The 27,530-nt window shown below is 39.2% G+C and overlaps 3 protein-coding genes across 6 annotated transcripts; all 3 read right to left on the minus strand.

The window, feature by feature from the left end:
• Positions 1-1,236: 1,236 nt before the first annotated feature.
• Positions 1,237-11,362, minus strand: rinl (Ras and Rab interactor-like). 4 transcript variants are annotated; one of them, XM_086081127.1, is made up of 11 exons: positions 11,236-11,362; positions 10,950-11,115; positions 9,046-9,157; positions 8,557-8,629; positions 7,643-7,731; positions 7,446-7,528; positions 7,065-7,278; positions 6,176-6,823; positions 3,817-4,134; positions 3,611-3,742; positions 1,237-2,835 (listed from the first exon to the last, which is right to left on the minus strand). In XM_086081127.1, coding segments are annotated over exons 1-11 (2,172 nt in total). In that variant the 5' UTR covers positions 11,238-11,362; the 3' UTR covers positions 1,237-2,500. The 4 variants fall into 4 exon arrangements, with proteins under 4 accessions (XP_085937253.1, XP_085937252.1, XP_085937255.1 ...); XM_086081126.1 differs by lacking the exon at positions 11,236-11,362 and having other exon boundaries at positions 10,950-11,174; XM_086081129.1 differs by lacking the exons at positions 10,950-11,115; positions 11,236-11,362 and adding an exon at positions 10,607-10,911.
• Positions 11,363-12,118: 756 nt separating this feature from the next.
• On the minus strand, positions 12,119-18,181 carry sirt2 (sirtuin 2 (silent mating type information regulation 2, homolog) 2 (S. cerevisiae)). The gene is made up of 16 exons (XM_086081131.1): positions 18,018-18,181; positions 17,838-17,884; positions 17,418-17,466; positions 17,217-17,327; positions 17,102-17,143; positions 16,893-16,999; positions 16,629-16,685; positions 16,406-16,474; positions 16,180-16,309; positions 15,975-16,034; positions 15,249-15,304; positions 15,093-15,169; positions 14,942-14,993; positions 14,506-14,573; positions 13,679-13,745; positions 12,119-12,982 (listed from the first exon to the last, which is right to left on the minus strand). The coding sequence occupies exons 1-16, from the start codon at positions 18,031-18,033 to the stop codon at positions 12,875-12,877; spliced, it is 1,116 nt and encodes a 371-aa protein (XP_085937257.1). The 5' UTR covers positions 18,034-18,181; the 3' UTR covers positions 12,119-12,874.
• Positions 18,182-19,082: 901 nt separating this feature from the next.
• dmac2 (distal membrane arm assembly component 2) lies at positions 19,083-21,263 on the minus strand. Its single transcript, XM_086080912.1, has 6 exons — positions 21,189-21,263; positions 20,799-20,989; positions 20,269-20,349; positions 19,846-19,985; positions 19,578-19,740; positions 19,083-19,465 (listed from the first exon to the last, which is right to left on the minus strand). The coding sequence occupies exons 1-6, from the start codon at positions 21,204-21,206 to the stop codon at positions 19,303-19,305; spliced, it is 756 nt and encodes a 251-aa protein (XP_085937038.1). The 5' UTR covers positions 21,207-21,263; the 3' UTR covers positions 19,083-19,302.
• Between the last annotated feature and the right edge of the window lie 6,267 nt (positions 21,264-27,530).

Consider the following 27,530-nt stretch of genomic DNA (forward strand, 5'->3'; position numbering starts at 1 on the left):
GTGTTTTGCAGTCATGATCTTGCTGCAGTACCTCAGATGCCTCAGGGCGCAGCCATCTGTGGTAACCGCCCCCCCCCCCCCCCCATTTTTACACACACACTCCCTGACACACGTACACACAGGCATATATCTAATTTATGAATGTGGTGCGGATTTTATACACACACTCATGTATACATAATATATTGCATACGAAATATATGGTGGCGCGACCATGTGACAAAATGTGCCAGTCTAGTTCTGATCCTCATTCTCCTCTTAAAAGATCCTTTAGTTTTGCTTACGTGCGTGTGTGTGTGTGTGTGTGTGCGTGTGCGTTGCCAGCTGTTTGGATACTTGACATCAACATGCAGGCAAAAAGCCAGATGTCTCATTAGGCAAATTTGATTGGCTCGGTCATTAAGAATTCAGTGATAAGACGTTTCCATATGCGTGTACATGGAGATGCTTGTGTGTTGCATTTGCATAAGAGCCCCTGCGTCAAACTATTAACATGTGTTGGTGCACAATTTATGTGCATCCATTATAAGTATATCGGATACATACATGCTAGCGATTCAGAACAGAATTGCAATTCTGTGCGTTCCTGGGACACTTTTTCTTCTCAAAATTAAACTACTGGCTCTTTAAAAAAATATTTTTATTATTTTTGCAATGCTTCGCTTTTTAAAAAATAGTATTAATTTCACTTTGGCTTTTGGGTCCATATTTTGGTCACACTTCTGGCCTTGATTTCAGCATCACCATATGTGCGTGGGTACAACTTCCAGCACACAAACTCGCCTCCTCACCTGCTGCTTATTAATTAATGAATTCACCTTGGAAATTCACGTGCAATACCTGGTTGGCCCTCCCACCAGCTAACTTGTGGTTGTAATATAGCTGCCACTCTGCAGTAGCTCATCTCTAATGCATCTGACATTGCTTTTCCTGGCTGTAAGTTAGTTGTTGTTTAGGATTTCTTGATGTCCTCTCATGTGATTCTTTAGTGAAGACACTGATCATGTTAGAGATTTCTCACACAAATCTGCATTTCTTTTTTGTTTTGATTGTGATGACCACTTCTACGACATCCCTTGGAAATCACAATGGTCAATCACTGTGGAGCTATTTTTTTTTAGAACAGGCGTTCCAAAAAGTAGTTCTTGGGGGCAATGTTGGTGACACTGACCTCTGCTCCAACTCGCCTTCTCAGGAGGACAGGCGGTATAAAAAAATAAAAATAAAAATATTTGCATTACTGCCTCCTAGTGGTATAAAGTTATCACTGTCTTATTACAAATATTTGAGTTCATTGTTTGTTTATTGGACCCATTATTTACAGAATTAAAAATACCGTACATGTAATTATTTCACTGTGAAATTTGGTCATTTTTACTAACTTAACCCAAAACACTCCAGAGTTGTACCAAGGAATTGGTGTGACTCTTGAAACCGCAAAGGCCATAAATGTGTGTATTTTTTAATGGGGCAGTGGTAATAGTGTTCAAGAGCGAGCTTGAAACCATCCCGAAATTTGTCACACTTGCAAAGACTCCTGCAGAAATAAGCAAATCTTGGTCTTTGAGGGTTCATGGAGGAATCAATGTAAGAGTAAAACAGCACAAGAATCTCACATAAGGAACAGAAGTCATATTGAAGTCATACGCTCAGATGAAAAACAAGTACTGTAGCCTACTTGTAACGTAGCAGATAAAATTACTCTTTTCCTTTTCTCGGACACATTGATTAAGGTGGAATGATCCATTAATGAATATCAGCTAGGCTATTCATACAGTTAGAAATGATGCGTAGATGATAGTTTTATATATTACAGACAATTATATTATGAGGTTCTTGGCCCCAGCCAAAAATAATACCATGTGTGCGCGGAACATGTAACAGTAAGTTGGATTAACTTATATGGAAGCGAAATGCATTCCCTTGGGAGGAAAAAAAACCCTCAGGTAATTTTGGGGAGGGGCTTTGTGTTTTTTTGGGGGGGAGTATTTTCTTTGAAATGTTCTATTTCTTTTTATGTTTCCCAGTTGCTCTAAATATATATATTTTAAGTTTTTCCTGCATATTCCCTAAAATATTGTTTGTTTTTCAAAATACATTTCTTAATGATAGAAATTGAATATTTAAAAAACAGGGGGGGGGGGGGGGGAGATCCGAAAAACTGAAAGAAAATATTCTGACAAACAAAAAAATTGGGAAAAAAAGAGTATAATAAAACTGAAAATTAAAAAAAACTACACAATAAAACAACCCTCACCCAAATTAGTCAGAAAAACAGGAGTTCCGCGCTTCCAAGTTAATAGGCAGTTTTTCAGATTTAAAAGATTTTCCTGTTTTTTCAGTTTTTTTTAAATTCCTCCCCTGTTTTTCTCAGTCATTAAAAAAAAGCATATATTCAGAAAAAAAGGAAAAAAATTGCCAGAAAAACAAGAGGTAATACCCCCCACCCCCCACCCCCAACCCCCCACCTCTTGTCCTTTCTTCATGTAAAGCACAATCCTCATTCAGTGTCCTGATCTCCATCCTGCTGCTCAGTATGTCCGCCTTCAGCCTCTGTACTTCTTTCGGTCTCCTGCTGCGGCTCATCTTGGCCACTTTCTTCTACATCCCCACTCTCTGTCTCCCAAGCCTTCATTGATTTCTCAGGACACGTCTGTCTGCAAATGGTCCGTCGGCGCGTACTGTGCCAAGATTGGTTGCTGTGCAGGGTGCGCCTGCGATGCCATTGGCTGAGAGAGTGTTGGGCTTCGACACTAAACTGTCGGGCGGCCAGGCGTGGCTGGAAGCTTCTGATGTAGTAGAGAGCGGCGAATAGGGTTGTGAGGTAGTAGCCACCTGTTGATGACGGGGATGGAAAAAAAGTTTCTTAAAGCGATGGGACGTCGAACACATACACATGGACATAGGTATAAGAAGCCATTTTTGGATTTTAAAATGTATTTTATATGGTCATATTAGTAGTCTAATCTATCACATAGTGGTTCGTTAGCACGTCTGCCTCACAGTTTAGAGGTTCAGCCTGGTTTGAATCTCATGTGTGAGTTTCACACATGAAAAGACACATACAGATCTTAACTCATTCACTGCCATTGATGGCTATAGATGTCAAAAATTATTTTCAATTTCAGTTCGTTTAGCATTTTTCCCCACTTTTGTTAACAAGAGTATGAAAACCTAGAAAAAAAAATTGTACATTTAGAACAGATATATAAAATTTGTGATTAATTGTGAGTTAACTAGTAAAATCATGCAATTAATTATGAAAAAAATTACGCCACTAATTTTTAATAATCTTGTCTTTTTTTTTTTAAGAAAAGATTATTAAAAATTAGGGGCGTCAGGCAATTAAATGTTTTAATCATAATTAATCGCATGACTTCAATAGTTAACTCTTGATTAATCACAAATGTTATATCTGTTCTAAATGTACAATAAAAACAATTCTAGGTTTTTATACTCTTGTTAACAAAAGGGGGAAAAATGTTAAACTAATAGAAATAGTTCAAATAAATTCTCAATGGCAGTGAATGAGTTAAACCAATTAAGTGAAATTGTATGTCTCTCAAGTCATGGCAGACTAATTTGCCCCGACTTTGTGTATCTTCCATACCTTCTCCCTGCAGCTGTGTGGGGTCCAGTAGCTCCATCATGTAGTCGGTGTCTATCTGCAAGTTGACCAGTTCACTGCGCAAAAGCACCCATGTCAAGCAAGGCAGAAAATCATCAGCTCCAAACACTACATCTGCAAGAAAGACAATTTCCCCTCTTAGTCATGCACTTTGAAAAAACAAAACAAAACAAAAAACACCCAGCTACCTGAGCTGGCATTGGTACTCATGCTGTGGTAGATGCTCTTGCAGATTTTCAGCAGGATGTGGACCTTCTTGTTTGGGGAGTAGGCCTCGTGCATACTCAAAAACTTTTGCTGGATCCGCTCAAGGGTGACGGAGTCGGGAACTCCAACTCCAGCTGCCCCTCCTAGCGCCTCCACGCCGTTGTCTTCCAGAACACGCTGTTTGTTCTCCAGTTGTTGTAGACTGCCATCGTTAGTGCGCCATGTGTGAATGCAAGAGTAGATGTGACCTGACACGGGTTTAAGGGCCACCTTATGCACTGAGATCTCTACCAGGGAGTCTAAAGAAATGACACATAAATAGAAACATTAGATGACACAAACAGACAATGATGAGAGCTTTATTTTCACAGGTCGAAGGGGGCGTTTGCACTGGATGGAACGCTGCCGGCTCCCAGCCATAGAAGTGGCTCCCCTCATTTAGCGCAAACTGTCGTTGACATTGCGTAATCAGAAATTGACTTGCCAGAGACTTGCAGGAGATTGGTGTACGCAAAGTGCGTTTATACTGCAAAATATCCACTTGGTGTAGTTGACCGCACATGTGACGTGGGGAATTTGAGATGGCCTGACGATCGTGCATGCGTGCGTCTGTGTGTGGACACCACAACCAATACTTGTGACGTGAGGTCAGGTCGGTGATAATAAGATATTTTAAAGATGATGATGATAATAATTCACTCAATTAATTAATTTATGCAATGATACAGAGGGACTGTCATCCATTCATCCATTTTCTGAACCGCTTATTTCTCACAAGGGTCATTGGGGTGCCGGAGCTCATCCCAGCTGGCTTTGGGCAGTAGGCGGGGTACACCCTGAACTGGTTGCCAGCCAATCAAGGGCAACAGAGGGACTGTCCCATGCTATTATAATATTTATGAATTAAATATGAAGGCATCCATCACACACGTCAGCAGAGCGCTGAATCTGTATGCTTATGCCTCTATCAAATCCACCAAAATCAAATTAAACCACATACGCCACAAGTTAGACCTGTTTTTTAATTCTAGAATCTAGTCTGCTTTTTGTCACCAAATATCCATATGTGCCAGGGGTGCGGCAGCTCCATCGCCGGAACGCCCAAACATGGTAGACTAAACCTACCCCGGCCTGAAATTCAAGATCTGACCATTTCTTCGCGAGGCGCACAAGGCGCCTGTCTATGAAAATAGAGCCAAAAATTTAGCTTTTTTTTTAAATTATAAAACAAAGTATTCCCTCTAATACATTATGTTTTATTCTTAACATCATTTTTATTATGAATATGATGATCAGTAGTCGTCAAAACAGTAGTATTGTGAATGGACATGCAGATGCATGGATACATTAACGTTAAAGTTAATAAAAAAAAAAAAAAGGGTAAATGTTACACAATAAATTCTGTGGAGTGAATTTGACTCTATTAAGAGTAAATTTGACTCTCTATTTAGAGTGGGACAAAATAGACTCCGTTTTAGAGTAATATTTACACTTGGAAGAGAGTAAAAGAAAGAACTGAAAAATGAATAAATAAATAAATAAATAAATAAATAAATAAATAAATAAATAAATAAATAAATAAATAAATAAATAATAGTCAAGGGTTGAGGAAAAAACTCACGACCTTCAGCTTGGGAGACTGCCACTGAACCACCTGAGCTATGTCCCTCCTACTGTTTGCTTATATCCAAGAGGAGAGCAACAACGTTTTTCTCTAAGAGTTTCGAATATTCCAGCTGACATGAGCGATATAATAACACACAGCAGGAGCTGCGTGGCTCAGGGAGTAGATCGGCAGTCTCCCAAGGTGAAGGTCATGAGTTCATTCCTCAACCCTTGAGTGACTTATTTTATCCCCCTAATTTTTTCTCTCTAACTCTAAATAGAGTCAAATTTACTCTACAGAATTATTTGTGCATATTTTTTTTTAATTGTAAAAACAAAACAAACAAAAAACGTAAAATATGAAGACTATTACATTGCTCAGATTAAATATCAAATATGCTGGATTATAGTGAGAGATTCTTTTCAAAAATGTTGATGGTTTATGGAGCTAAACTAATGAAAATTTTGAAAAAGTATGAACTATGTACTGTAATGTAATTCCAAGTCACTAAAAATGACAACAAATGGATTGTTGCTATTGTGAGAAAAAGAAACAAAGAAACCAATTTTGTATACAGCTCATGTAATGAATGTTATTAAACTGTGCATGGGGTTATGTAGCTAAATGATAATAAAGTATATATTACTATTAAAAATCCTCTAATAAAGCAAAAATATTTTGGGTGTATTTCAATGAGGAACGAAAATCAAAAGTCACACTATGGCCTCACTCACCTATCGCTGAGTCACTAAGGTCAGTCATACTGTACAGCAGTGCTTGTATATCAGGGTAGTCCAAGAGAGTCTCTCTCAGCAAAGTAAGCGATGACCTCACTTCCTGCAAGAATTCTGACCCCGTTAACCCCGCAGGATCACTTGCCCTCTGCAGCGTCACCTCCACAAATTCCCTCACGGCATCCGCAAACAAGCCACGTTTCTTCTCGCTCAGATCGAGCACGCGGTTGGTCAGCCTCTTCTTCTGACAAACCAAACTGCCCAGAGCCTGGCCCACCGCCGACAGGCGATGGATGACTTTGTCGGCCAGCCACTGCGCCGACGGGTGGTGCGTCGCGGGGCTCGGCGACTGATCTTCCTGCTCTTCTTCGATGCTGCTGACGGACAGCGAGTCGAGCTCAGGCGATGTAGGCGGAAGCAAGGAGGACGGCTTGTGGGCTGGAGGTAGCCACGATCCATCCTCGATCCACGACACCCTGTGCCCGGGGCTGCCGGGGTTCGACAGCTCAATGGAAGGAGGTAAGCTCCCTGTGCTCGCTCGCTTAGAAAGGCTGGATGTGGAACTTTGGCTGAAACGCCTTACGACTACCCCTTCTTGGACAGCTGGCATTGATGGGGGGCACTCTTCTGACTTGGCTCTGATTAGTCCTGAAAAAAAAAACAACAGAAACTAAACTTCACAAAAAGTTTGGGATAAATTACTTTTGGGTGAAAATGAAAAAATGGACTATGCGTTTCTTCACACATTTGAATCCACATGTCCAAGCTGGACAAAAAATTACTGACTCCCAGTCAGGGTTAGAAAGATTTTAAAATTCTGCTACTGGTCCACAAATTACTGAATGATTTGGATCTAGAAGTCACTAACAAGTGAATATGACAAATCAACCTGAGCACTCGGTACTGTCAACTAAAGGTTCTTGGTCCAAGGAAGCTGCTCGTTTGCTCATCAGGCTTGCTCCGGACCATGAGCGAGTGGTACTGAGGCATCGTTCTCGTCGATAATTTGACACCTGCGGGGCCCGATGTGAAAGCCAGTCATCGCCATGTTCATGAAGATACAGCGGATTGATGACACACAATGCTCCACTGGTGGAGGTCAACTAGAGAAACACACAAACCAATGAATAATGGTGAGGCTTATGGACAAGCGGTGAAAACAACATTTGGATACGAGAGCAACACGCACACATGCACATACATAACGTTAATAATACTTTTGAATGTATAGATTGCTTTCACACGAATACACGATAAAGAATGATAGTACCTGTATGGAGCACATCACAGTGTTTGGCTCCATGTGCGTCATTTCATCAGACATGTGGTCAGGTGGAGTGCTGAGCCACGTTTCTGCATTACACAAGTAATATTATACATTAGAAAAGACACAAGTGTGTTCATGACAATTAAAAAAAAGGGTATTTTTTTTCAACACATGCTGCCGGAATATAAAATGAGACTCACGGGATTCGAGCTGAGAAAGATGATCTTCGGTGCTCTCGGTCACATTGGCCATCCAATGAGGAATCCTTAGACAGAGAGCCAACACGTCTCTAAGACAGAAGATACACAGCAAAATCCCCAGTGTTACAGTAACACTTGGAGTGTTAAATCTAACACTAGAGAAGTGTTTATATGTGTTCACACCAATGAGTGTAAATCTGACACTTTTCAAAGTGTTACTTTTCCCCCCACACTTAACCAGTGTTACTCCAACACTGTATAGTGTTAGAAATATACACTGGTAAACACTGAGTAGTGTTGAAAGTACCCTACACTAGTGTCAGTGCCAAACTACACTTAACTCTGGTAAACGGTACTTCATTTATATAGCGTTATTTCTCCTTTACATTTTGACTACTGATTACATGGCATCAGGAGCAACTGGGGGTTCAGTGTCTTGCTCAAGGACACTACAACATGGTCTCAAGGGCTGGGGATCGAACCCACAATTTCTGACTTGGGAGACCACTGAGCCATGCCACCACCCAATGTGGCAGCAACTTCTTGCCTGGCCACAAAGTCAAGTAAAACTAGAAATGCACTAATGAGATATTATTCAGATATTGATACTTCATCCTCTATAAATGTAAAACATCTAAATCACTATTTGTATTCACCTATTGTATTTAGCTACATGAGTGGGAGAACTATCAGTAGGTGCAGTTCTACCACAAGCTAAACTGCCACCATAATAACAGAATTGTAAAATGAATACCTCTTTGACGGCATCATTCAAAACTGAGCAATATTATCTTTGTAAATTATAATTTGTTGTCGCCATGGAGAGTTGCCCTGGTTATTACTTTCTCCATCTGTATTCAGTAGCGTAGCGTAAGTTTAGTTACAAAGGAAGCTAAAAGACAGGAGGAGCTCACCTGGTCAAAGAGTAGAAGAACACCAGCTGAACCAAATCAGAGAATGAAAGACGAGACTCCGACAGCTGAAAAACTGCCAGAGAAAGAGTGGGCAATGTCAAAGCCTGACGTGTTTTTTTTTGTTTTTGTTTTTTGGGTGTATTCTTGCTAACACTGTACTGTATCAGGAAGCATAAAGGTGTCAAGTGGCAAAGGTTCTAAAGATAGGTCTTACTCATGTGTTTTCACACAATTATTTTTGGGTCGGTCGTGGCAAGTGTTCCAATTCTTGTGCAAGTTTCAGTGAAGACTTTTCTGGACTTTTGCAAATTATGACTATAGTGCGTTTGAGATGTTATAATAATGAAAGAACAATGAAATGTAAGGGGTGATGTGTTTTTATTAGGGCTGTTTTCCTCTTTGGGAGAAGATCAACTGCTTGGCACTCATTGGTTCGATCAGGTAGACTCATATAAATCATATCCGATCAGTGTCATCGTTTGTCCGTACCTGTGGCCGTGCATGAGATATTATACTCAAGAACCGCTTCATCGTCTCCTCCCGCAGACACACACAGGAAACTGGGCAGCGAGGTCACGCAATCCCTCACAACCACAAAACTCTAGAGGGAGACAGTGACTCATTTCAGCCTCTGAAATGCGACTGAAAGCACATTTAGGAGAAACGTGACAAACAGCACTCAAGCAATGAGAAAAACGAAGACACCATGATGTCACATTCGTTGCTGGAACTTGAGCAGGCTAAATGTTCCACTTGTACGTCCTAATGAAGGCTGGTTGGCAACCACAGTTCGCACCAAGAACCTCAACATTTTCCACAATTTGTTGGCCTACAGTTATTCATGAATTTAAAAATGTGTTAAAGGGAAAATCAACCAATGTGTTATATGTGACCTCCCAAGTCTAAACATGACATTCTGATTAATATTACATTTGTGGAATACGAGCTATGAAGCAAAATCCAGCCATTTTTATCTGGGAGTGGCCATTTTGCCACTCGCTGTTGACTGAAGATGACATCACAGTTGCTCAGGGTTCAAGCAACGACCAATCACAGCTCACCTGTTTTCTGAAGCTGAGATGTGATTGGTTGTTTTCACTGTTTTGGTTGTCATTTTCACTTGACAGCAAGTGGCAAAATGGCGGCCTTTTGATATTGATAAAAATGTCTGGATTTTGCTTCTTAACTCATATTCCATTAACGCAATATTTACCAGAATACCGTATTAAGACTAGTGGGGCTGCATAGAACATGTTATGTTATGATGTTAAAATTTGGGGTTGACTTCCCCTTTAAATGATAAGTCTTTCAAGACCAATAGCACATACGCCGGTATCAAACTTTTGATCCTTGATGGTCTCACAAATTAGCATGTCTGACTCTTTCATTACACCTCAGAGACTTCACACACTGTACAAGGGTTGTTTTTTTAGGTCTCTGACTTGAATCGGCTCATCAAGAGAGGAATCATACATTATAAATGTATGTGGCATGCGCATTAAGGATGTATTTTGAATATGGAATGAGCTGCTTCTGACTTTTGCAAAGTGGGAAACTCCAGACTGAAATATCAACACTCTTATTACAGTATATTGTGGTTTTTTTGCCCTCACTATCTACCATCTGAATTTTGAACACCTTGTCAGACACCAAAGTAAATACAGTAAAATACAGAAATTAAATAACAATAAAATAAAGTTTGTTTTATTATTGAAAATCAATATTGCCCTTCAACCCCCCCACGCACGCTGTATTAAATTAAACTCACACTCAGCCAGAGGAAGTGGCTTTGTGCTCACCGTGAACAGAAACAGACCATTCCTCTGCAAGCAATCAAACGCAGAATACATTCAAAGACATCACGGTTACTGCATATGTGCAAGCCACAATTGAAATAGTTGGGCAACTGCCTCCCCATATCCCCTTCTACATTAAGCTTAAACATACAGTATGTACTGTTACCTGTCATCACTTTACATATCCAGATATCTTCGCGATACATTTTGCAATTCGACAAATGCACTGCTGATAACATAAATGCAAGATGTACCTTGTTAGGTCCTCATCTTCCTTCACCATGCGTTGCAATAATGTCAACCTGCCTATATTCAGCACTTCTGCAATCAACCCAGAAAGCAACATGTGCTCTTATTGGATGTCTACCGAAAAAAGGAACCACTTGCTTTGTGCAAAGAGAGGCTTGTGCATTTTGAGTATGGGCTGAGCAAGGTCACAAAATTGAAGTGCAAGTTGGTTGTAGACCTCTAAGTTGTTTTTTTTCCCATATACATAATGGCAGATAATGCAACTTCATGTAACATATGATCCTTTGCGTCTATATGATTGGACATCACTTTTCACATATATAAACTGTATGCACGATGTCAGCTCACCCCAGGGGGTGTTCCAGAGAGGGCGGAACGGGCCAGCGCTCTGTCCCAGGGCGCAGCTGGGCACCAGGCTTTCTGACAGCTTCGAAGCAGTTCCAGCAGAGACATTTTCCTTCTGCTTCCGCTCCATGGGATAGATGTTGACCCATTAAGTGGACTGTGAGCCTCCCTGGGCATAAATGCAGCACATGCATGTAAGTGTATGCACAGGCTTGGGCAATGCATGAATCAGAGAAAAAAAATGGACACAAAACAGACTCAGTGATTTATAAATTTCTCTTTTACTTACATGTTCTGGGCAACTTCAGTTCCTGTCGATACACTTGCTCAACTATACAAATTGCACAAAATTGCAAACGTCTCAAATGATGCAATCCTTTCTTCCTTTCCTTCGATATGGCACAATTATTTCAACAGAGTCTAAATGGGAACACTAACATATTGTGACATTAATCCAATGTTGAATGTTTTGTCCCACTAGCACATGGTGCTGATGACTATATTGGTTGCACTTAACGTGAAAATTGTTAACGCTTCTGCTGTAGGTCTGTCTACGTTGTGGTTTGCATTGCCTGTTAAGTCATTGCGAGCAACGCAAGAAATAAACAAACGATAATTTCAGAGAGAAACGTGTGACATTACGTGGCCTTCCTTGTTTTGTGATGACAATTTACCACTATCAACACATTTCCATGGTCAATGCATTCAAATACAATGAAGTTCAAGTATATAGTCGGTATAATGTTAGTTATTTTGCTTTCATTTATAAAATGATTAACATTCTAAAGTCACAAGTGCAAAAAAAACTGATGCGCAAGATATACAGGACGTGCAAAGGTTTTGGGACACCAGGCAATTAAATATACCTAGTGGAAGTGAAGGTTGAAGAAAATATGAGCTTTTTCACAAGACTAACTGTCATGTTAGAAAAGAAGATGGCCTTCCCCAAACGTTTTCCACCGACTAGAATTTCCCAAAACATCTTGGTGGGATGAAGGATTAGGGTTATGCGCCACAGGCTATGGATGTTGACCCAGTTTGAGAATCAATATATAGTTTTTCCTATCAAATAAATCACTAGATTTCTCTATCTATCTGGCAAGCTCAAACTGGGTGGCCATAAAAGGCATCAAATTAATAGTTTCACCAACATTTCAATGACAGAAGAAACATTATGAGTTTACAAAGATAACATTTATTGGCAGATGTTCACTTTTTTTTTCACATGTTAATATTGTGTTTACTCAACAGATGATGTCCCCATTCAGACTCTTACAGTGATCCCATTTTGTGTTACTGCAACTCTTTGTCACTCGTGATTACAGTGTTAGTTTATGCAAATCTGAGCAATGAATAGATGTTAATTAAAAATAGACATTTTAATACAATTTCACCTCTTCATAATATTGCACTAGTATATTAACAATCCACCTTGTTTACTTACAAAGACATTGTTAGTTCATGGTATAATTATTTCGCAGCATACCAAGAGAAGCGATGTTAGGTGGTTATCATTTGATGAAGAAACAAATAAACATCAAATGATCTGGAGAACATTTTTCCAGCTTGCCACTCTTGTAGTAAATCGATTTCCTTCCACTGTCTAAACTCTGTCAACATACAGTATTTGTTAAAAACAGTTGAAAAATCTCACTGTTTATTGCAGTAAAAACAACCTTATATAGAGTTGCGTGATATGAGATAACAGAACATCATTCATTAAAAAAAACCCAGAAGCAAGTTACCTTAATTTAAGTGCAAAAAACCCATATTTACAAAAGAATGGCATGTCAAAGGAATTCTGGGAGCATGTTACTCTGCTGTGAAAGCTTCAACTGTAAACAATACATACTATAATCCACAGCTCATAATCCACCTTTAAGGACAACCTCCAATACCTCAAGCATTCCAAAAGACTACACTCCTCCTTACTCCACTGATGAAGCGCTTGCACCTTTGCTCTCACTTGACTTTGCCTCCTTGCCCTGACTGTCGATCCTGGCATGCTCCCGATTCACTAATTCTTCCAACTCCGCCTGTAGACAAGAGACAATTTGATTTTGGTGGCTAATGCTAACATCAATGGCACACAAAGCCAAAAAAGTGGTGGAATGAGAGCAGCACGTTGCAGGCGTTTTGGCATCAGTTCTTACATCTTACCACTTATATTTGAATATTAAATCAATGTTGAAAATAATTGAAATTCCATTATTTCATTCCATCCCCCTCAAAATGAGCTGCGTTTTTACATATGATAATATAATGTAACAAAAATAAACTGGTTTTACAAAGTGTAGTTGCTGTACTATATGTGCCTTGAAGGGGTGTGGCCTGGTTAGTGACATCAGAGAAGTTAGATAGTCAGGTTGGCCCAATTTCACCCGTTTGTGTGTGTGTGTGTGTGTGTGTGTGTGTGTGTGTGTGTGTGTGTGTGTGTGTGTGTGTGTGTGTGTGTGTGTGTGTGTGAGCATGAGTTGGTGTCCTACAGCAGCTCCTTGCCAGTGTTCTTTGAATTTGTGTGTTTGTCTATCAATTAACGGCTCAAGGTCACTCGGCCTTTCTTTGCCCTCATGTGAGGGCATTGCAGTACCTCTTAATTTGGGGCACGTACTATGTATTTAGTTTACATAACATGATGCAGACAAAGGTTCAATGTAACACAGCTATGAAAACAAATAACAGATGAAGGGGAAGGTACAAGAGTTGATATTACAGTAGACAGGTACACTTGCCTTCCATCCCAGCAGGTCAGCTAGTGCCATGCAGCCATCATCACATGTACTGATATGAGCAACATCTCTGGAGAGGGAGAAACATCCACAACATATCATCTATTCTATTCACAAAATGACGTTAGTCAAATATAATGAAAAATCTTTGTTCAGTTGATCTTATGAGGTCTGTCTTTAAGTGTAAAACAGTTGCTAAGTGACTAAAATGACTGAGCAGAAGGACTGCTGCAAAAACACATCTTCAGTGTCAGATGAAGCAATAATAATTCATAAGTCATGGTCACCGTGAGGTCATGGTCTGGACTAATTGTGACGGCAACGTGACCAATTAAACATTAAAATCAAATTCAGCCTTGTGGCCCGTTTTTCTGTTTTGTATTTTTGATCCAAGTGTAAAATTATGAAATTCTGACATTTTTTGTTTTATTATGTTAGATGTAATGGATGGATTATAAACTCACCCTTTGGTAGGAAAAAAAAAAGACCTTCCTGCAGAAACGTTAATAAAGAACTCATTCATTCTTTGTCTTTGTCGCCCTCTGCTGGTAAACCATGTTTTCACATCCATTTCCGGTTACTTTTCTGTCTACATGTTTGGATGTATCACTTTAGAATTTCTTATGATTGGCCAGTTATGTTCCTATAATATTAGTGGAACACATACCGATGACACAAACAGAGAAACCAACAAAAGTAGATAAATAGATCAACCTAAACCAGAATCCAATTCTGCATGTTTGGACATGTATTTCTGCGAATGTGTCAGCCTTCTTCTGAGAGCTGCTTGTTAGTGTTAACAGAAAAAACAGGTGAAACAATCGCATTACCTGTAAGCCTTGTCCGAGTCAAAATCCATCCCTCCTCCAAAGCCCAGCAGGCCTAACATAGGATCAGCCTGCACAAAAAAAAAAAAAAATGCTTGTAGAACAGCAGACACACAATTAAAATGAAAAGAAAAATATAAATTAAGATACCAAATACTGATCATGGGGTTGTTGGTTTAAATACAGACACGGCAATCACAAATAGCACCCAATTGTACTCAAGAAGGCACGCTCAGTTACTTAATGCTACTCTTTTTCATTTGACTGTTTTATAATTACGGCCTAGAAGTGCTTTACACAAATATTTACTGAAATAATGACTTTACTACTGCATAGTTAGTGATAGACTACTACACATAGGCTAAATAATTTCCGGTTATGTTGTCACTGTAGTAACGCAAGTAAAGCCAGGACCCCCTACACAAGCCCCGAAGCTCACCTGGCCTGTTTTTTCCATGTTGATGAGCAACCTTGGGCAGCTTTTCGAAACCCTAAGTAGAGCAAACAGCAAAGGGAGATTGGCAAAAGGGAAAAAAATGTCTCAAAGTTGCTGTGCCTCTTCTGCGTTAAAGGAAGACGAAATCTAGTACCTGCTAACCAGACTTGCAAAAGGCTGAACCTGCAGAGATGTCCCCATGATGATGAGAAGATCACAACGTGGGAAATCCTAGATGTGCAAAAAGGAAATACGTACAGAGATTTGCAAGACATCGTTTCCAAACATGTACATGTACTTGGCAGCTCACCATCTTCATTGATGTGAAAAACCGTACTGGTAGACTCTCGCCAAAGAAGACAATATCTTGGTATGAAGAAAAGATGAAGCCATGAGTGGAATATAAACTGTAAAATGTTACAGTGTCTTTCATTCCGGACAGTAATATTAAATATGAAAATACACTCTGAGTGGTCCATTGATTAATTAAAAAAAATTATAATTGAAAACAAAATTTATTTAGATTTTTTTAACAAACCCAAATAATTATTAGAAAAAAATGCTGATAATTAAAAATATTTTTTTCCAAATAAAATGGAAGAAATAGGAAACGGCACAAAACAAAACAGTTTTGTGCAGTCCTTGAATGGTATGTGAGAGCCCTTTGCAGTGGGGGGGGGGGGGGGGGGGGTTACAGTATGTGGTTATTTTATTGTTTCCTTCAAACCCTTTGTTGTAAGGTTAAGATAGTGGATATTTTATACATGCCTTAAAAATGATTATCAACAGTATTAAGAGCACATATTTTGTCCATATCTAAAATAAAATTTTTGTCATACATCTTGTTAGTTGCACGGATGATGTGGCCCCCTCTAGTATTTAGGTTAGATGCCCAACGCTGCCATAAAGTATGGCCATTGTAGAAAAGTGACATAAATAAATTCATACATCTATCAAATGTATCATGGAGAATGAAAGAGTACTACAGTAAAAAGGAAAAAAAGGAAACTAAAGAAGAGAAAGAGAAAAAACTAACCTGGTTTGACCAGACTGCTGCATTTTTCACATTTAGGAATATCATCAGAAAATATTTTTTCTACAAACAAAAGAAAGAGGTTTTGGTCCCAAAAAATTAAAGTCCAACACAAGTAACAAACTTTTAGTGTACTGAGCTTTCTTGAAAAACTCGATATAAACATAAATTATTATCACAATGATTTAAAGGTAGAAAAAAAAGACACCTTTCATCCATTCCAAGTTGTACTCTTTGCGGCAAGTGAATTTGACGCAGTGGGATGTGAAAAAGGTTCCATGGGCTTCAATAAGATCCCCGCTCTCAAGCCCGGCTACTCGTTCCAGGGTGTCAATATTCTAAATGATCACCAACACATCAATGTTAGCAAACAAACAGTGGGGAGGGGGGAGCAGTTTGTTAAGTATTGACTGCGAGTAACTTTATTTTCTTGCCTGTGTGTAGCAGCGCTTCAGGAGGCCTTTGTCCTTCAGCAGCTTCATGAAGTAGTGACACACAGTCGGCTACAAGAAAAGTCAAATGAAGGAGACCAAAAACCACAAAAATCCATTCCATTGCTGACAAAATTGAAAGCATTTAGAATATATCATTATGTAATGCCCCCCCGCCCCAGCATTCATTGTGGCCTACTTGGTAGCATTATACAGTACGCTATACCCTGAACTCTCCTGGATAAAGCTCCTTGGCCAAGGCAAAGAACGGCTCTGGATGTTTCTAGGACAGAAAAAGAAAAGTGGGTCAGTGAAGACAGAGAAAATATTTTCCCTAGACAGACAGCACTATTAAAATTGAGTAACAGGAAAACATGGTCACAATGGACGGATGACGTTACGTTATTCTTGCTTTATGTAAAGTTGTCATGTTATGTTGTTATATTCATGTGCTTCTTTGTAACATAAACAAAATATTGAATATACTGACCTTGAAATAATCTAATTGGAAGATGGCTTCCGGGTAGGGCAAGTTATATTTCTGCATGTTTGCATATAGCCCAGTATTGGGTGAGCGAAAATCAGGAATCCCAGCAGCTGTAGTTGTACAGATTTAAAATGGTGTCTTCCAGTTAAGGTACATTATCACCAAATGTTTATCTATTACTACTAATTGTTTTCCTTCTGTTAGATACTCACATGTGGATATACCTGCTCCAGCCATACAGATGATGTTTTTACCTGAAAGAAACACCTCTCAATAAACCTATTCATAAAGGTCAGTTGAGGTGAAAGACCAAAAATGAAGACTCACATTTGCCACTCATAATGTATTTGGCCACTCCTTCCAAAGTCAAGTCATCCAAAACCTTTTCGGGGGTGCCGATGCCCAGAGTGCGGGAGAACAAGTTTCGCAGGAAGTCCACTGGCAGGATAAGTGATCATTACATGTTAAATGACACTTAATAACTACAAGTAGTTAAATAAAAATAAGAAGTTGATGTTAATGACATACTCTCAGAGTTTCCAGCCGCTTCTTCGTCACTGCTGCCGTCAGATTGCTCCTATTAGGAAAAAAAAAACAACGGACATTTTACCAGTGACTACATCTGGAGCAAATCTAGTCCGTAACATATTACAAGTATTACTGGATGATCGCAGAAACACTCTAGAAGTGTTTCTTGTTGTCCGGGCCTTATCGTCTCATCACACGTCAAACCGTATGAAATAGCTTATTGGTGGTTCAAGATGGACACGTTCTGAATTTGTAGATATTATATTTTGCATTGAAATCGACTCTCCATTTTTCCTGTTGTTCAAACTAAAACGCATTGTTTTCATAATCTGGGCTGTCAAGAGTTAGCCGTGTCGGCTACTGACAGCTGTCAACAAACATAGACTAATCATCTATTTTTAATGTATTATATTTATTTACCTCTGGTTCAGATGTGGTTTCCTCCTCTTCTTTTTTGTTGGGAGGTTCTAAAAATGCAAAACAAACATTCAAATGTAACTTGTTGGGAATTCTATTTCGCCAAATTTAACGCTATGTTATGGTTAGCTGGAGGTCCGAAAGAACGCCTGGTATGTAATGTTGAAATCAACGTTATCCTACCTGTTGCCTCGGACATTTATTCACTTGTGGAACCCTTTCAAGCACAAGGGTCTGAATGATGAATGGTTTAAACTCCGAAACTGTTTTCACACCGTAGTGAGTCGTGACAGGCGTTCAGCTAGCCTATGTTGTTGTCCGTAAAAATACATCATCCGTGTTTCTTTGGCAGGCACTATTCGTTCCTACCTTAGCTCTCCTCTAACACAGTATGTAGAACATGTGCACATTAATATGTATTCAAATCACTTCTTCGATAATTGTTACTTGGAGAAGGGATGGAAAATACTACTTTCAAAGTAAGAAAGAAAAATTTTAACAAATTGCACGCGAAATCTGCAAATATTGCTTTCAGCTATCAGTTTTACAATGCATGGTAAGTACAGTAGGCTATCGCATGTTACAACGCTGTTGTGATATATTTATCAAATTCACGTTTATTTAGTCACAATCGTTTTCACTTCCTCTTTTCAGGTTCAATGCAGCAAGTCACAAAATGGATTACGGATTTGGGTTCATACTTCATTTATTAATTTACATGTTATAGATAATACAGATAATGGTATCATCAGCCACATAGTATATTTGTCAATACATTGGCACTCCCCTACCCGCACCCCAACGCAATCAAACAAAACCATGTTTATTCTTTTTCTTGAACATGACACTGTTGGCCTACTTACTCTGTGGCGTAACTGAAATGTGGAGCCCAGTCACTTTGACATGACTAATGCATTTGTGTGAAGTACATTAAATGAAAATGACAAAAAGATAAATAAATAATACACATATTTATTGTTGTGGTTTGTTTGTGGTGTATTCCAGTACACATCAACAATTTAATAAAATTTAATAGCAATGTTATGCCCTTCAGAGTGTTGATCTAAACAGAGTATTATTAACTTTTTTTAAACAGATTTTTTTTTCTGGCTGTTGTATGAGCTTAATATCATTGGATTGCACACTTAATGATGTAGCCTGCAACTGTACATCTGATCTGATTTGTCCTCATGACCTACGGACTCACAGATTAAGGTAATACATTTACAAATAAGATCATGAATCAAGTCAGATCATATCAGCCTTTATTGAAAACATAACTATATACACAGTTAACATATACCATGATTTTCCAAAATCCTCCTTTCTTACACACGTGAAGACAATACATACTGTAGATCCAACCCAAATCATCGAATATGGATGGAAATCAACAAAGTTGGTTCATGGTACTTGTGTTTATTCATTATTCATATTGGATGTTTTTATTTCCAATCATTTTTTTCTCCTACCCTTGACTGCCCACTTTCTCAACTCCTTCTGGCTTCAAACTGTGATCGTAACCAGAAGCAATGATCTCACATTGCGGTAACATCTCTTCGAGCAGGATGAACACCAAGCCAGGTGTCGAAATCCCTGGAAGGGCTGACACGTCCAGACGCCGCAGTCCCCTGCAGCACAAAGGTTGCACAAAAAAGGAACATGTAACACAGCAGCAATGATAATTAACATGTAAGTAAATTAGTAAGTTAGCTGAACGTCTCCCCCATGAGTGTGAATTACTTGAGATTCCTCAGGGCGGCCAGTCCGCCTGTGGTGATGTTTGGGCAATGCGAGATATCCAGCTCCTTCAGAGAGTCCCGGAACATATGCAGCCGAGCCAAGAACCAGCCGTCCACCTCAGAGCATCCTCGTAAGGACAGACTCTTCAAAGATTGTTGTCCCTCTGAGAGAGAATAAGTACCAAACATACTGATGAAGCTCATAGCAGTACATAAGTACAAGTAAGCAAAAAAACAGAAATTGGGGAAAGATCTATTAATATTAGTACCCAAGTTAGACAGTCCAATGTAGTTGATGATTGTATTGCTCATGTCTATTTCCTCAACAGGCGTGTTTTTGTAATTCAAAAAGTCCCAATTGAAATTGCCCTTCTGGTCTGCACGGAACCATTCTGAATGTCCAACAAATCTGAAGACACACAACAGACATGTAAAGAAGCTTGAACATTTCAAAAATAAATGATCCATCCATCCATCGTCTTATCAGCTTCAAGTTATTTCAGTGACCATTGTGGGCTTTCCTTTATTTAGTGAATGGGAATATAATGGGAATATAGCCCATATCAACGACACCCACAGGAAGGAGGTTCATGCTTGTCATTTGAAGGGTGAGGTAACCAATCTTTCATATTTTCCTTTCCACATATAGAGACAAAAACAACACTTTTTCCAAGCACGAAAATGGTACTTACCGAAATCCTCCCTTTAAACACAAGACATAGTAGGCTGTTGCAATATCAGCCCCATACAGGTCCTTAGTGTAACTGTAGTGCCTGTGACAAACATACAGTTTCATGATTCAGAAAACATGCTTTTGAATAACATTTCAGGATGCTCCTTATCAGGTGACCTTATCAAAAGTTTTGAGTGCACATGTCCAACTGTTTCATGTTTCAGCACATTTTGCGCAACATGCTATTTTCTAACGAGGTGCTAAAAATTCACAACAGGTGTTTGATCCTCAAAAATTTCCAAGGATGTCAGTTGTATACCTTGTTGAGACTCTTTCAGTCCCTTTGTGGCAACCAATTAATGGCGCAAACAGACACATGTTTTGAATTTCGCTATTCAGCTCCTTGTAAGTGTACAGTACATTTTGCAAGGGATACTGAAACACCGAATATTTGCACATGTGCATGCAAAACTTTTGAGGTCAGGGTAAGTTCACCTGTAAAGGTTATAATGTAGCCTGCTGCCTACATGTTTATGAACATTTTCTTACGCATTCTTCGTCTGAAGCGCTCTCCTTTTCATCCAAGACTTCCAGCTGTAGAACACCTCGATGTCATAGAAACGCTGGTTGAGGAAGTGGAGCAGCTTCTCGCGCAGGACAGGCAAGCTCACAGGGCTGGAGCTCCATGATCGCCTAGCAACTAGGAGTCGAGATGACCGCTGACAGCACCCGAGTAGAGACTAGTGAGCAGAGGAATCAAAAACACAATTAACGATATTACGGCCAAACCGTGCACCGTAGTCTAGGTTTGAAAGTAGCTAACTGAAGAACGAAGGTAGCACACGTCAGTAAGCGTGCCATTCGATGGGTGTAAGTACATGTTTGCTAAGTATTTCGGTAACTTAAATAATAAAAGCCCAAATGTGAAGGGTAACTTACCACCAAGGGGGCAGACATGATATGTGTTTCGCTGCTTCTACAGAAAATCACGAGGGTCAAAAATATCTTCCGCGTATGAGGAAAATACTGTTTTGCCCACAGGGTGTCGCTGCAAGCTTGTATTTAAGTCTTTACCGCCTTTTCTGTTACAGTCGTCAATCTGAAACAACCTTGAATTTACTGTGTTCTGAATCACTCTCTATCCACTTTACAGGGCCCTAAATAATGAGTACACCGTTGTGTATTACTATTTGAATGTGCCTACCTTAGCCCATCTATCACAGGTCATTAAAATGGGGCCCGCCAGCATAAGTAGAACGAGACCTATTTAAAAAAAATGCTCACGAGTGTTTTTTTTTTAAAAATGGTAATTTATTTTGCTTTGCGTGGCTATTCTTAATAAATAAATCAAATTGGAAAAAATAGTGCCACTTACCAGTGAGCCACATCTAACATTTTTTGTTGTCAAATGTCATTGTAGTACAAAACCGTAACATTTACGCACAATTTGCAAACGAGGAGGAATGGGGAAATGACTTATCGAAAAATAATTTGTGCAAATTTATTAATTCAGAATTGTGTGCAACACATGGTCAACCTGTTAGTTATTTGCATTATTCAGTACACAAAAAGGAGTGCGTCATTTTAAAATAGTTGGTTGACTTCTGCCCTTTTCTCATCGCATAAAGTAATGAACAACGGACTGTCACTAGAAAATGATGTGGCATTGTGCAGACGAAGAAAAACAATTCTGTTTCTGGGTTATTGGTTAATTTTCAGTACAAGACAACATATCTTTAAGTAGTGTGACACATCACACCACTGGGCAATGAGTTCTTTGTTTGAAATCATTTACTACATACATCTTAAAGCACTACAATGTTTTACATCATTATTTATGTATTCAGTATTTATTGCTGAAGGTGCATGGAATGTTGTAATTACGCGATTGCAATGATGTATACCTAACAGTGCACTTTAGTTGTATTTAAAAAAAAAAATCATCATTTTAGTCCACTACATAGAAGTGAATAATTCTGAACGCAGCCAGTTTTACTACTTGTATTACAGTACATAATGAATATATTAATAACTGACATCACACGCACACACAAACACACACACATGCGAGAGATGTCTGGCACCTGCTGAGCTGATAGTGCCAATTAAAAAGAAAATTCATGGCTCACATACTCGCTTTGCAATTTGAGGTGACAGTGTACAGGCCAGTGAGTGGATGAATGAAGTGGTAAGGATGTGTTGTGGTAGATAATAAGTATAACAGAGTGTGATACAGAGAATATCCAAATTAAATGGTTGTTTGTCTATGTGTGCCATGCGATTGGCTGGCAACAAGTTGAAGGTATACCCCAGCCTCTTGCTCAAAGACAGCTGGGATCGGCTCCTCCACAACCCAATTGAGGATAAGCGACACAGAAAACCCGTGAATGGTCGATGGATCATTATAATGGGATGTGCTTGAACATGAAAATATTCTGTATGCAGCTCTGAGACTTTACTTTAAAGTGCCAAGAACAATGATGTAGTTAAATCAAAGTATTTCCCTTTGGACTTCATCATACAGTAATAATGGAATAGCCTTTTTATAACTCCATGGTTTTAACTGCGCCTTTGATTTTACTCATCAATCTTTTACCCGACCTTAATGGATATTTAAAAAGAAACATGTAGTAGTAGTATGATGTTTGAGTGCTCGAAAGCATAGATCCATAAAGAATGTATAGTTTCTCATATGCAGTGCTCTTGAACAGCATGCAACTGGAACTGAAGTCAACTTTCAAAAAGCTGCCAAATGATTAATTTAGTTCTTTCAAAGTGGACAAAGCGAGTTTTTTTTAAAGCAAAATCCATTTTTACATTGACTTGTATACAAATTGTATTCATTATTCAAATGCAGATTTACCCTATATTATTGTTTTTAACTGCCAATTAATGTAGTCTGGCCAAAGCAGCTGGAGCCAGCCCAGAGAATATTCAGTGGAGTGGCTGGGTTGAGACTGGATCTCATTTTGAGGTGGCACATGATGCTTAATGAGCATGTAATGAGTAAAATAAGGGAATAATTATGGCACTTACACAGTAAGATATGTTATTACTGTAACAGACCCTATCAAACTAATAAAATTAACATGCATGCTAATGAACTCAACATGTAAGCTGTCGCTTTTATAAGTTCAGTTCATTTACTTGCATTAGTTCACAAAGGGATCTGCCACATTCAGTATGACAAACATGCAGACGTATCCCAGTACATCCGTAGCCAATCTGTTGAATGAGTCATCTACAGTAGGCTGCACATACAATATACTGCATAAAACAATCTATGGGTTGACCTACCAAGGCACCAGTTATTTTTCGTTTAGTGAACAGATATACACATTCAGCCATCGTGTAGTAAACCTGTTTGCTCTTTTCTCCTCTGCGAATGTTATGTCAATATATTTGTGAGAATCAAATCAATGGATGCTCACTTTTTAAATCTCACTCTTGATGTCTTGCTCTACAATGTTCTTCCATAGAAATCTAAAGTTGCTGTTGAAATGGACTAATGGCGAGCCGTAAACCAAGTGATGTGACTGAACGCTACTGAACCGGACAATCTAGAACAAATTACAGTCGATAACTGACTGCCGGTGTTCTTATCTGGAAAAAAATAGATTTTGTGGTAGCACCATTTATTTTAATGAACCACAAACAACATGGTGACATTATCAAGGACAAATCAGATGGAGTGAAAATAATACAAAGAGAGACAAGTTCAGACAACGTCAAATTGGGTGATGGGTGCCGTACTGTATATTTAAAAGAGTCTTCCCAAGTCGTCAACCTTGGGATTTCAGATTTGCATCAGTTGGGATGTGAGCAAAGAGCATACTGGCTTTGAATTTGTAGCATACTGTGACCACGGGGATTTGTAGTAGGCAGCCCAAGAACAGTTTTGCATATGAAAGTTAACCCGTGTGAACATCTGCCGACTTACAAGGATGGGTATCCGACAGTAGAATACAGAATGTAATTCGGTTTTCATCTCTAGTAATGAAACACAATGAACAGTGGTCAATGGTATTCATTTTTTGAGGTAGTGAACTGTTAGTGTCTTGAAAAGCAGGTCGCCATAGCCCAATAATGGATGAAACGTTATGGAAATCAAATATTTCAGAACCACGTGGGAAAAGAAACAAGCCTAGCCTTTTAGTTTGATCTGAAGATTTTCAAGACCACTGACAATATCTGTTCAATCTCAAGAGGAATCTTAACGATGCAAGTCAATTGGTTAGCGTTTTATTTTGAAGGTTGCAGTTTGCAAACTGTAGCCTTGACTGAGAATGCATTGTTTCAAGGAATGTCACAGATTACGCATGTTTCACTCCAATTTAAACTCAATTTGGAGATCTAAAAAGCATGTTTGTTACCTAAAATGCGAAAACTTATCGTTCTCCTACCTGATTGGATAAGGTCACCTTTGGGAGTCAAAAATGGGTCGCCGACAGATCATCAAAAAAGGACTCATTTGAATATCAGTGCTGTTCGAAAGAAAACTAGGACAGCGCATGGGCAACTTTCAGCAGCATTTAAAGAGCTTTTCACATGACAACAAATGCCACTGGCGTTTAAAACTGCTGTTAAAACTGTTATGCTAGCACTAGTCTTCATCCTTCATTTCAAGACTTACTAATATTGTTATTTTATGCAACCATAATATTAAATGTTATTAATTTTTGTAGTTGTGCTCCAATAAATTTTTTTTAAATAAGGTGTTCAAAAAGCACTTTGAATCTCTGGTGCACATTATGTTATTACAGCCTATTTTTGAACAAAGCATTTTCTTTATTGTTCTTAACTTGTGTAAAAGTGGGTCTCGGAAAATACGGGTCCCAGGGTGACAACGTGAGCCAGTGCTTCCACTCATGCTGAGAAGACTATTTCAACGTCACTCATTCTTTATAGAGTATTTCTCCTACGCAGAGCAAACAGGAACGCTTTATAAGTCTTAGCTTTTGCTGTTCCCCTGTGGTTTCCCACTTTTTGCTGTGAGTTGGAGTAAGTGGTGGCCCTGTGGGGAAGCCATTAGCCCCAGGCTGTCTTGCTCCTTCTTTCACACCGCCTAAACCGATTTTACACCCCCCCACACACACACACCCAGCTCTTATGCTTTCAGACACACGTGCACAAGCTGCTGCATCATTCTTAAGACCGTTAGCGGCTGTCAGGGTTACTTTGTTGTTAGTTTGGCTTGCTAAGGTCATGCGGAGTTTGTGAATCTCTGTAGTAGGAAAGCCATTCGTGGACGGGCCGTGCTGGGCCAATGGCTTCATACTGAGAGACCAGGACAACCAATGGGATGGGTCACGAAATGACAATGTAAAATTTGGAACAGCACTCTAGAGAACTACCGACATGACTAATCACTACATATGGATCTACTCCAGTCCTTGTGTCGGAAATGTATATGAGATGGATTGACGCCAAGTGTGCTGTGGTCTAACGAGTCCACATTTAACATTTTTGGAACTCATGGATGTGTTGTCCTCCAGGCCGAAGAAGAAAAGGTCCATCCAGCATGTTTTCAGCGCCAAGTTCAAAAGCCAGCATCTGTAATGGTATGGGGGTGTCTTAAGTGCTCATGGCATGGATTAATTGCACATCTGTAAAAGCACCATTAATGCTAACGGTACATAAAGATTTTGGAGTAACATATGCTGCCATACAAAGAACAGCAACATCTTTTTCATAGATGCCCCAGACTGTGCCAAGCCACATTTTGCACTTCTCACAACAACAGGGCTTTACTAGACTGGCCTGCTAGCAGTCCAAACTCGCCTTCCATTGAAAATATGTGGCACATTATGAAGCACAAATTATGACAACGGAGACCCCAGACTCTTGAGCAACTGAAGTTGTGCATCAAGCAAGAATGTGACAGAATTTCACCTACAAAGCTTTGACACAATCTAAAAACAGTTGTGTCAAAAGTAACCCAATTATGGATAAAAAATGGACTGGTCCACTTTATAGTTCAATTTGACCCAACTTTCTGGGTTGTTGTATACATAATAACTCTCTCTTCTTCTTTTTTTAATATCTAAATTTGGATCAAATTGACCCAAGTAGAGGATCTAACCCAACTTTTTGGGTTGTTTTATGTAAAATGACCCATTTTTTTACCCAGAGGTGGGTCAAATGGACCCAAATAGATGATCTGACCCAACTTTCTAGATTTGTTTTAAATACCAGTAATATGACCCATTTTTGTTACCCAAAGTTGGGTCAAATTGACCCAAGTAGAGGATCTAACCCAAATTTATGGGTTGTTTTATATAAAATGACCCAATTTTTTTACCTAAAGGTAGGTAAAACTGACCCAAATAGATGATCTGACCCAACTCTCTAGGTCGTTTTAAATACCAGTAATATGACCCATTTTTTGACCAAAAGGTGGGTCAAATTGACCCAAGTAGAGGATCCAACCCAACTTTCCGGGTTGTTTTATAGAAAATGACCCATTTTTTTACCCAAATTTGCGTCAAATTGACACAAATAGTTGATCTGACCCAACTAGGTCGTGTTATATACCAGTAAGTGATCTCAGTTTCTCCATCGGGAGGAGGCCCACGGCACGCTGGACAGATAGTCCATCAGTTTGCCTCGGAACCGGATTGATCTCCAATCAAAAGGCACATGACACAGACAACCATTCATCTCACTTTGACTGTCCCTGCCTACAACTAACTAACTAACTAACTAACTAACTAACTAACTAACTAACTAACTAACTAACTAACTAACCAACTAGCTAACTAACTAACCGACTAACCAACTAACCGACTAACTAACTAACTAACTAACTAAATCTCTAGTAGTGAAGTGTGTTGCTGGACTGTAAATGTGATGTGTGTCACCTTATCTTTTGTGTCATTATTTAAGCATCTCTGAATAGCATGTTCAACTGAACACGTGCACGTCATCTTATCCGTCTTTTTCACACATCTGCACTAATTTCCATTGGCAGAATTCATTACCTCCTCCTTTCACAAGCTGTAAAATTATACAACAGCACCATTATTTTTTAGGATGAAGTCAGTCGCCTTCAGAGGATTGAACATACGTATTCTCATTCTCATATACCAGAAATCTTCTTTTCTCTTGGAATACCAAGTGGATTCAAGTGCAGGAACTCCAGGTATTCAGTGAATGCACACATCACATCGTTTCAATCGCCGGACAACTATGTGGCTAAAGCTCCAGAGTGGTGGTGGGGAGGTTAAAGATCGAGGTTAGACTTGTGCCTGCTGTACCAAACCCGCATTCGCCAACACAAAC

This window comes from Leptonotus elevatus, chromosome 7 (genome assembly GCF_054856555.1).
Source record: "Leptonotus elevatus isolate MCC_2025b chromosome 7, RoL_Lele_1.0, whole genome shotgun sequence".
Lineage (NCBI taxonomy): Eukaryota > Metazoa > Chordata > Actinopteri > Syngnathiformes > Syngnathidae > Leptonotus > Leptonotus elevatus.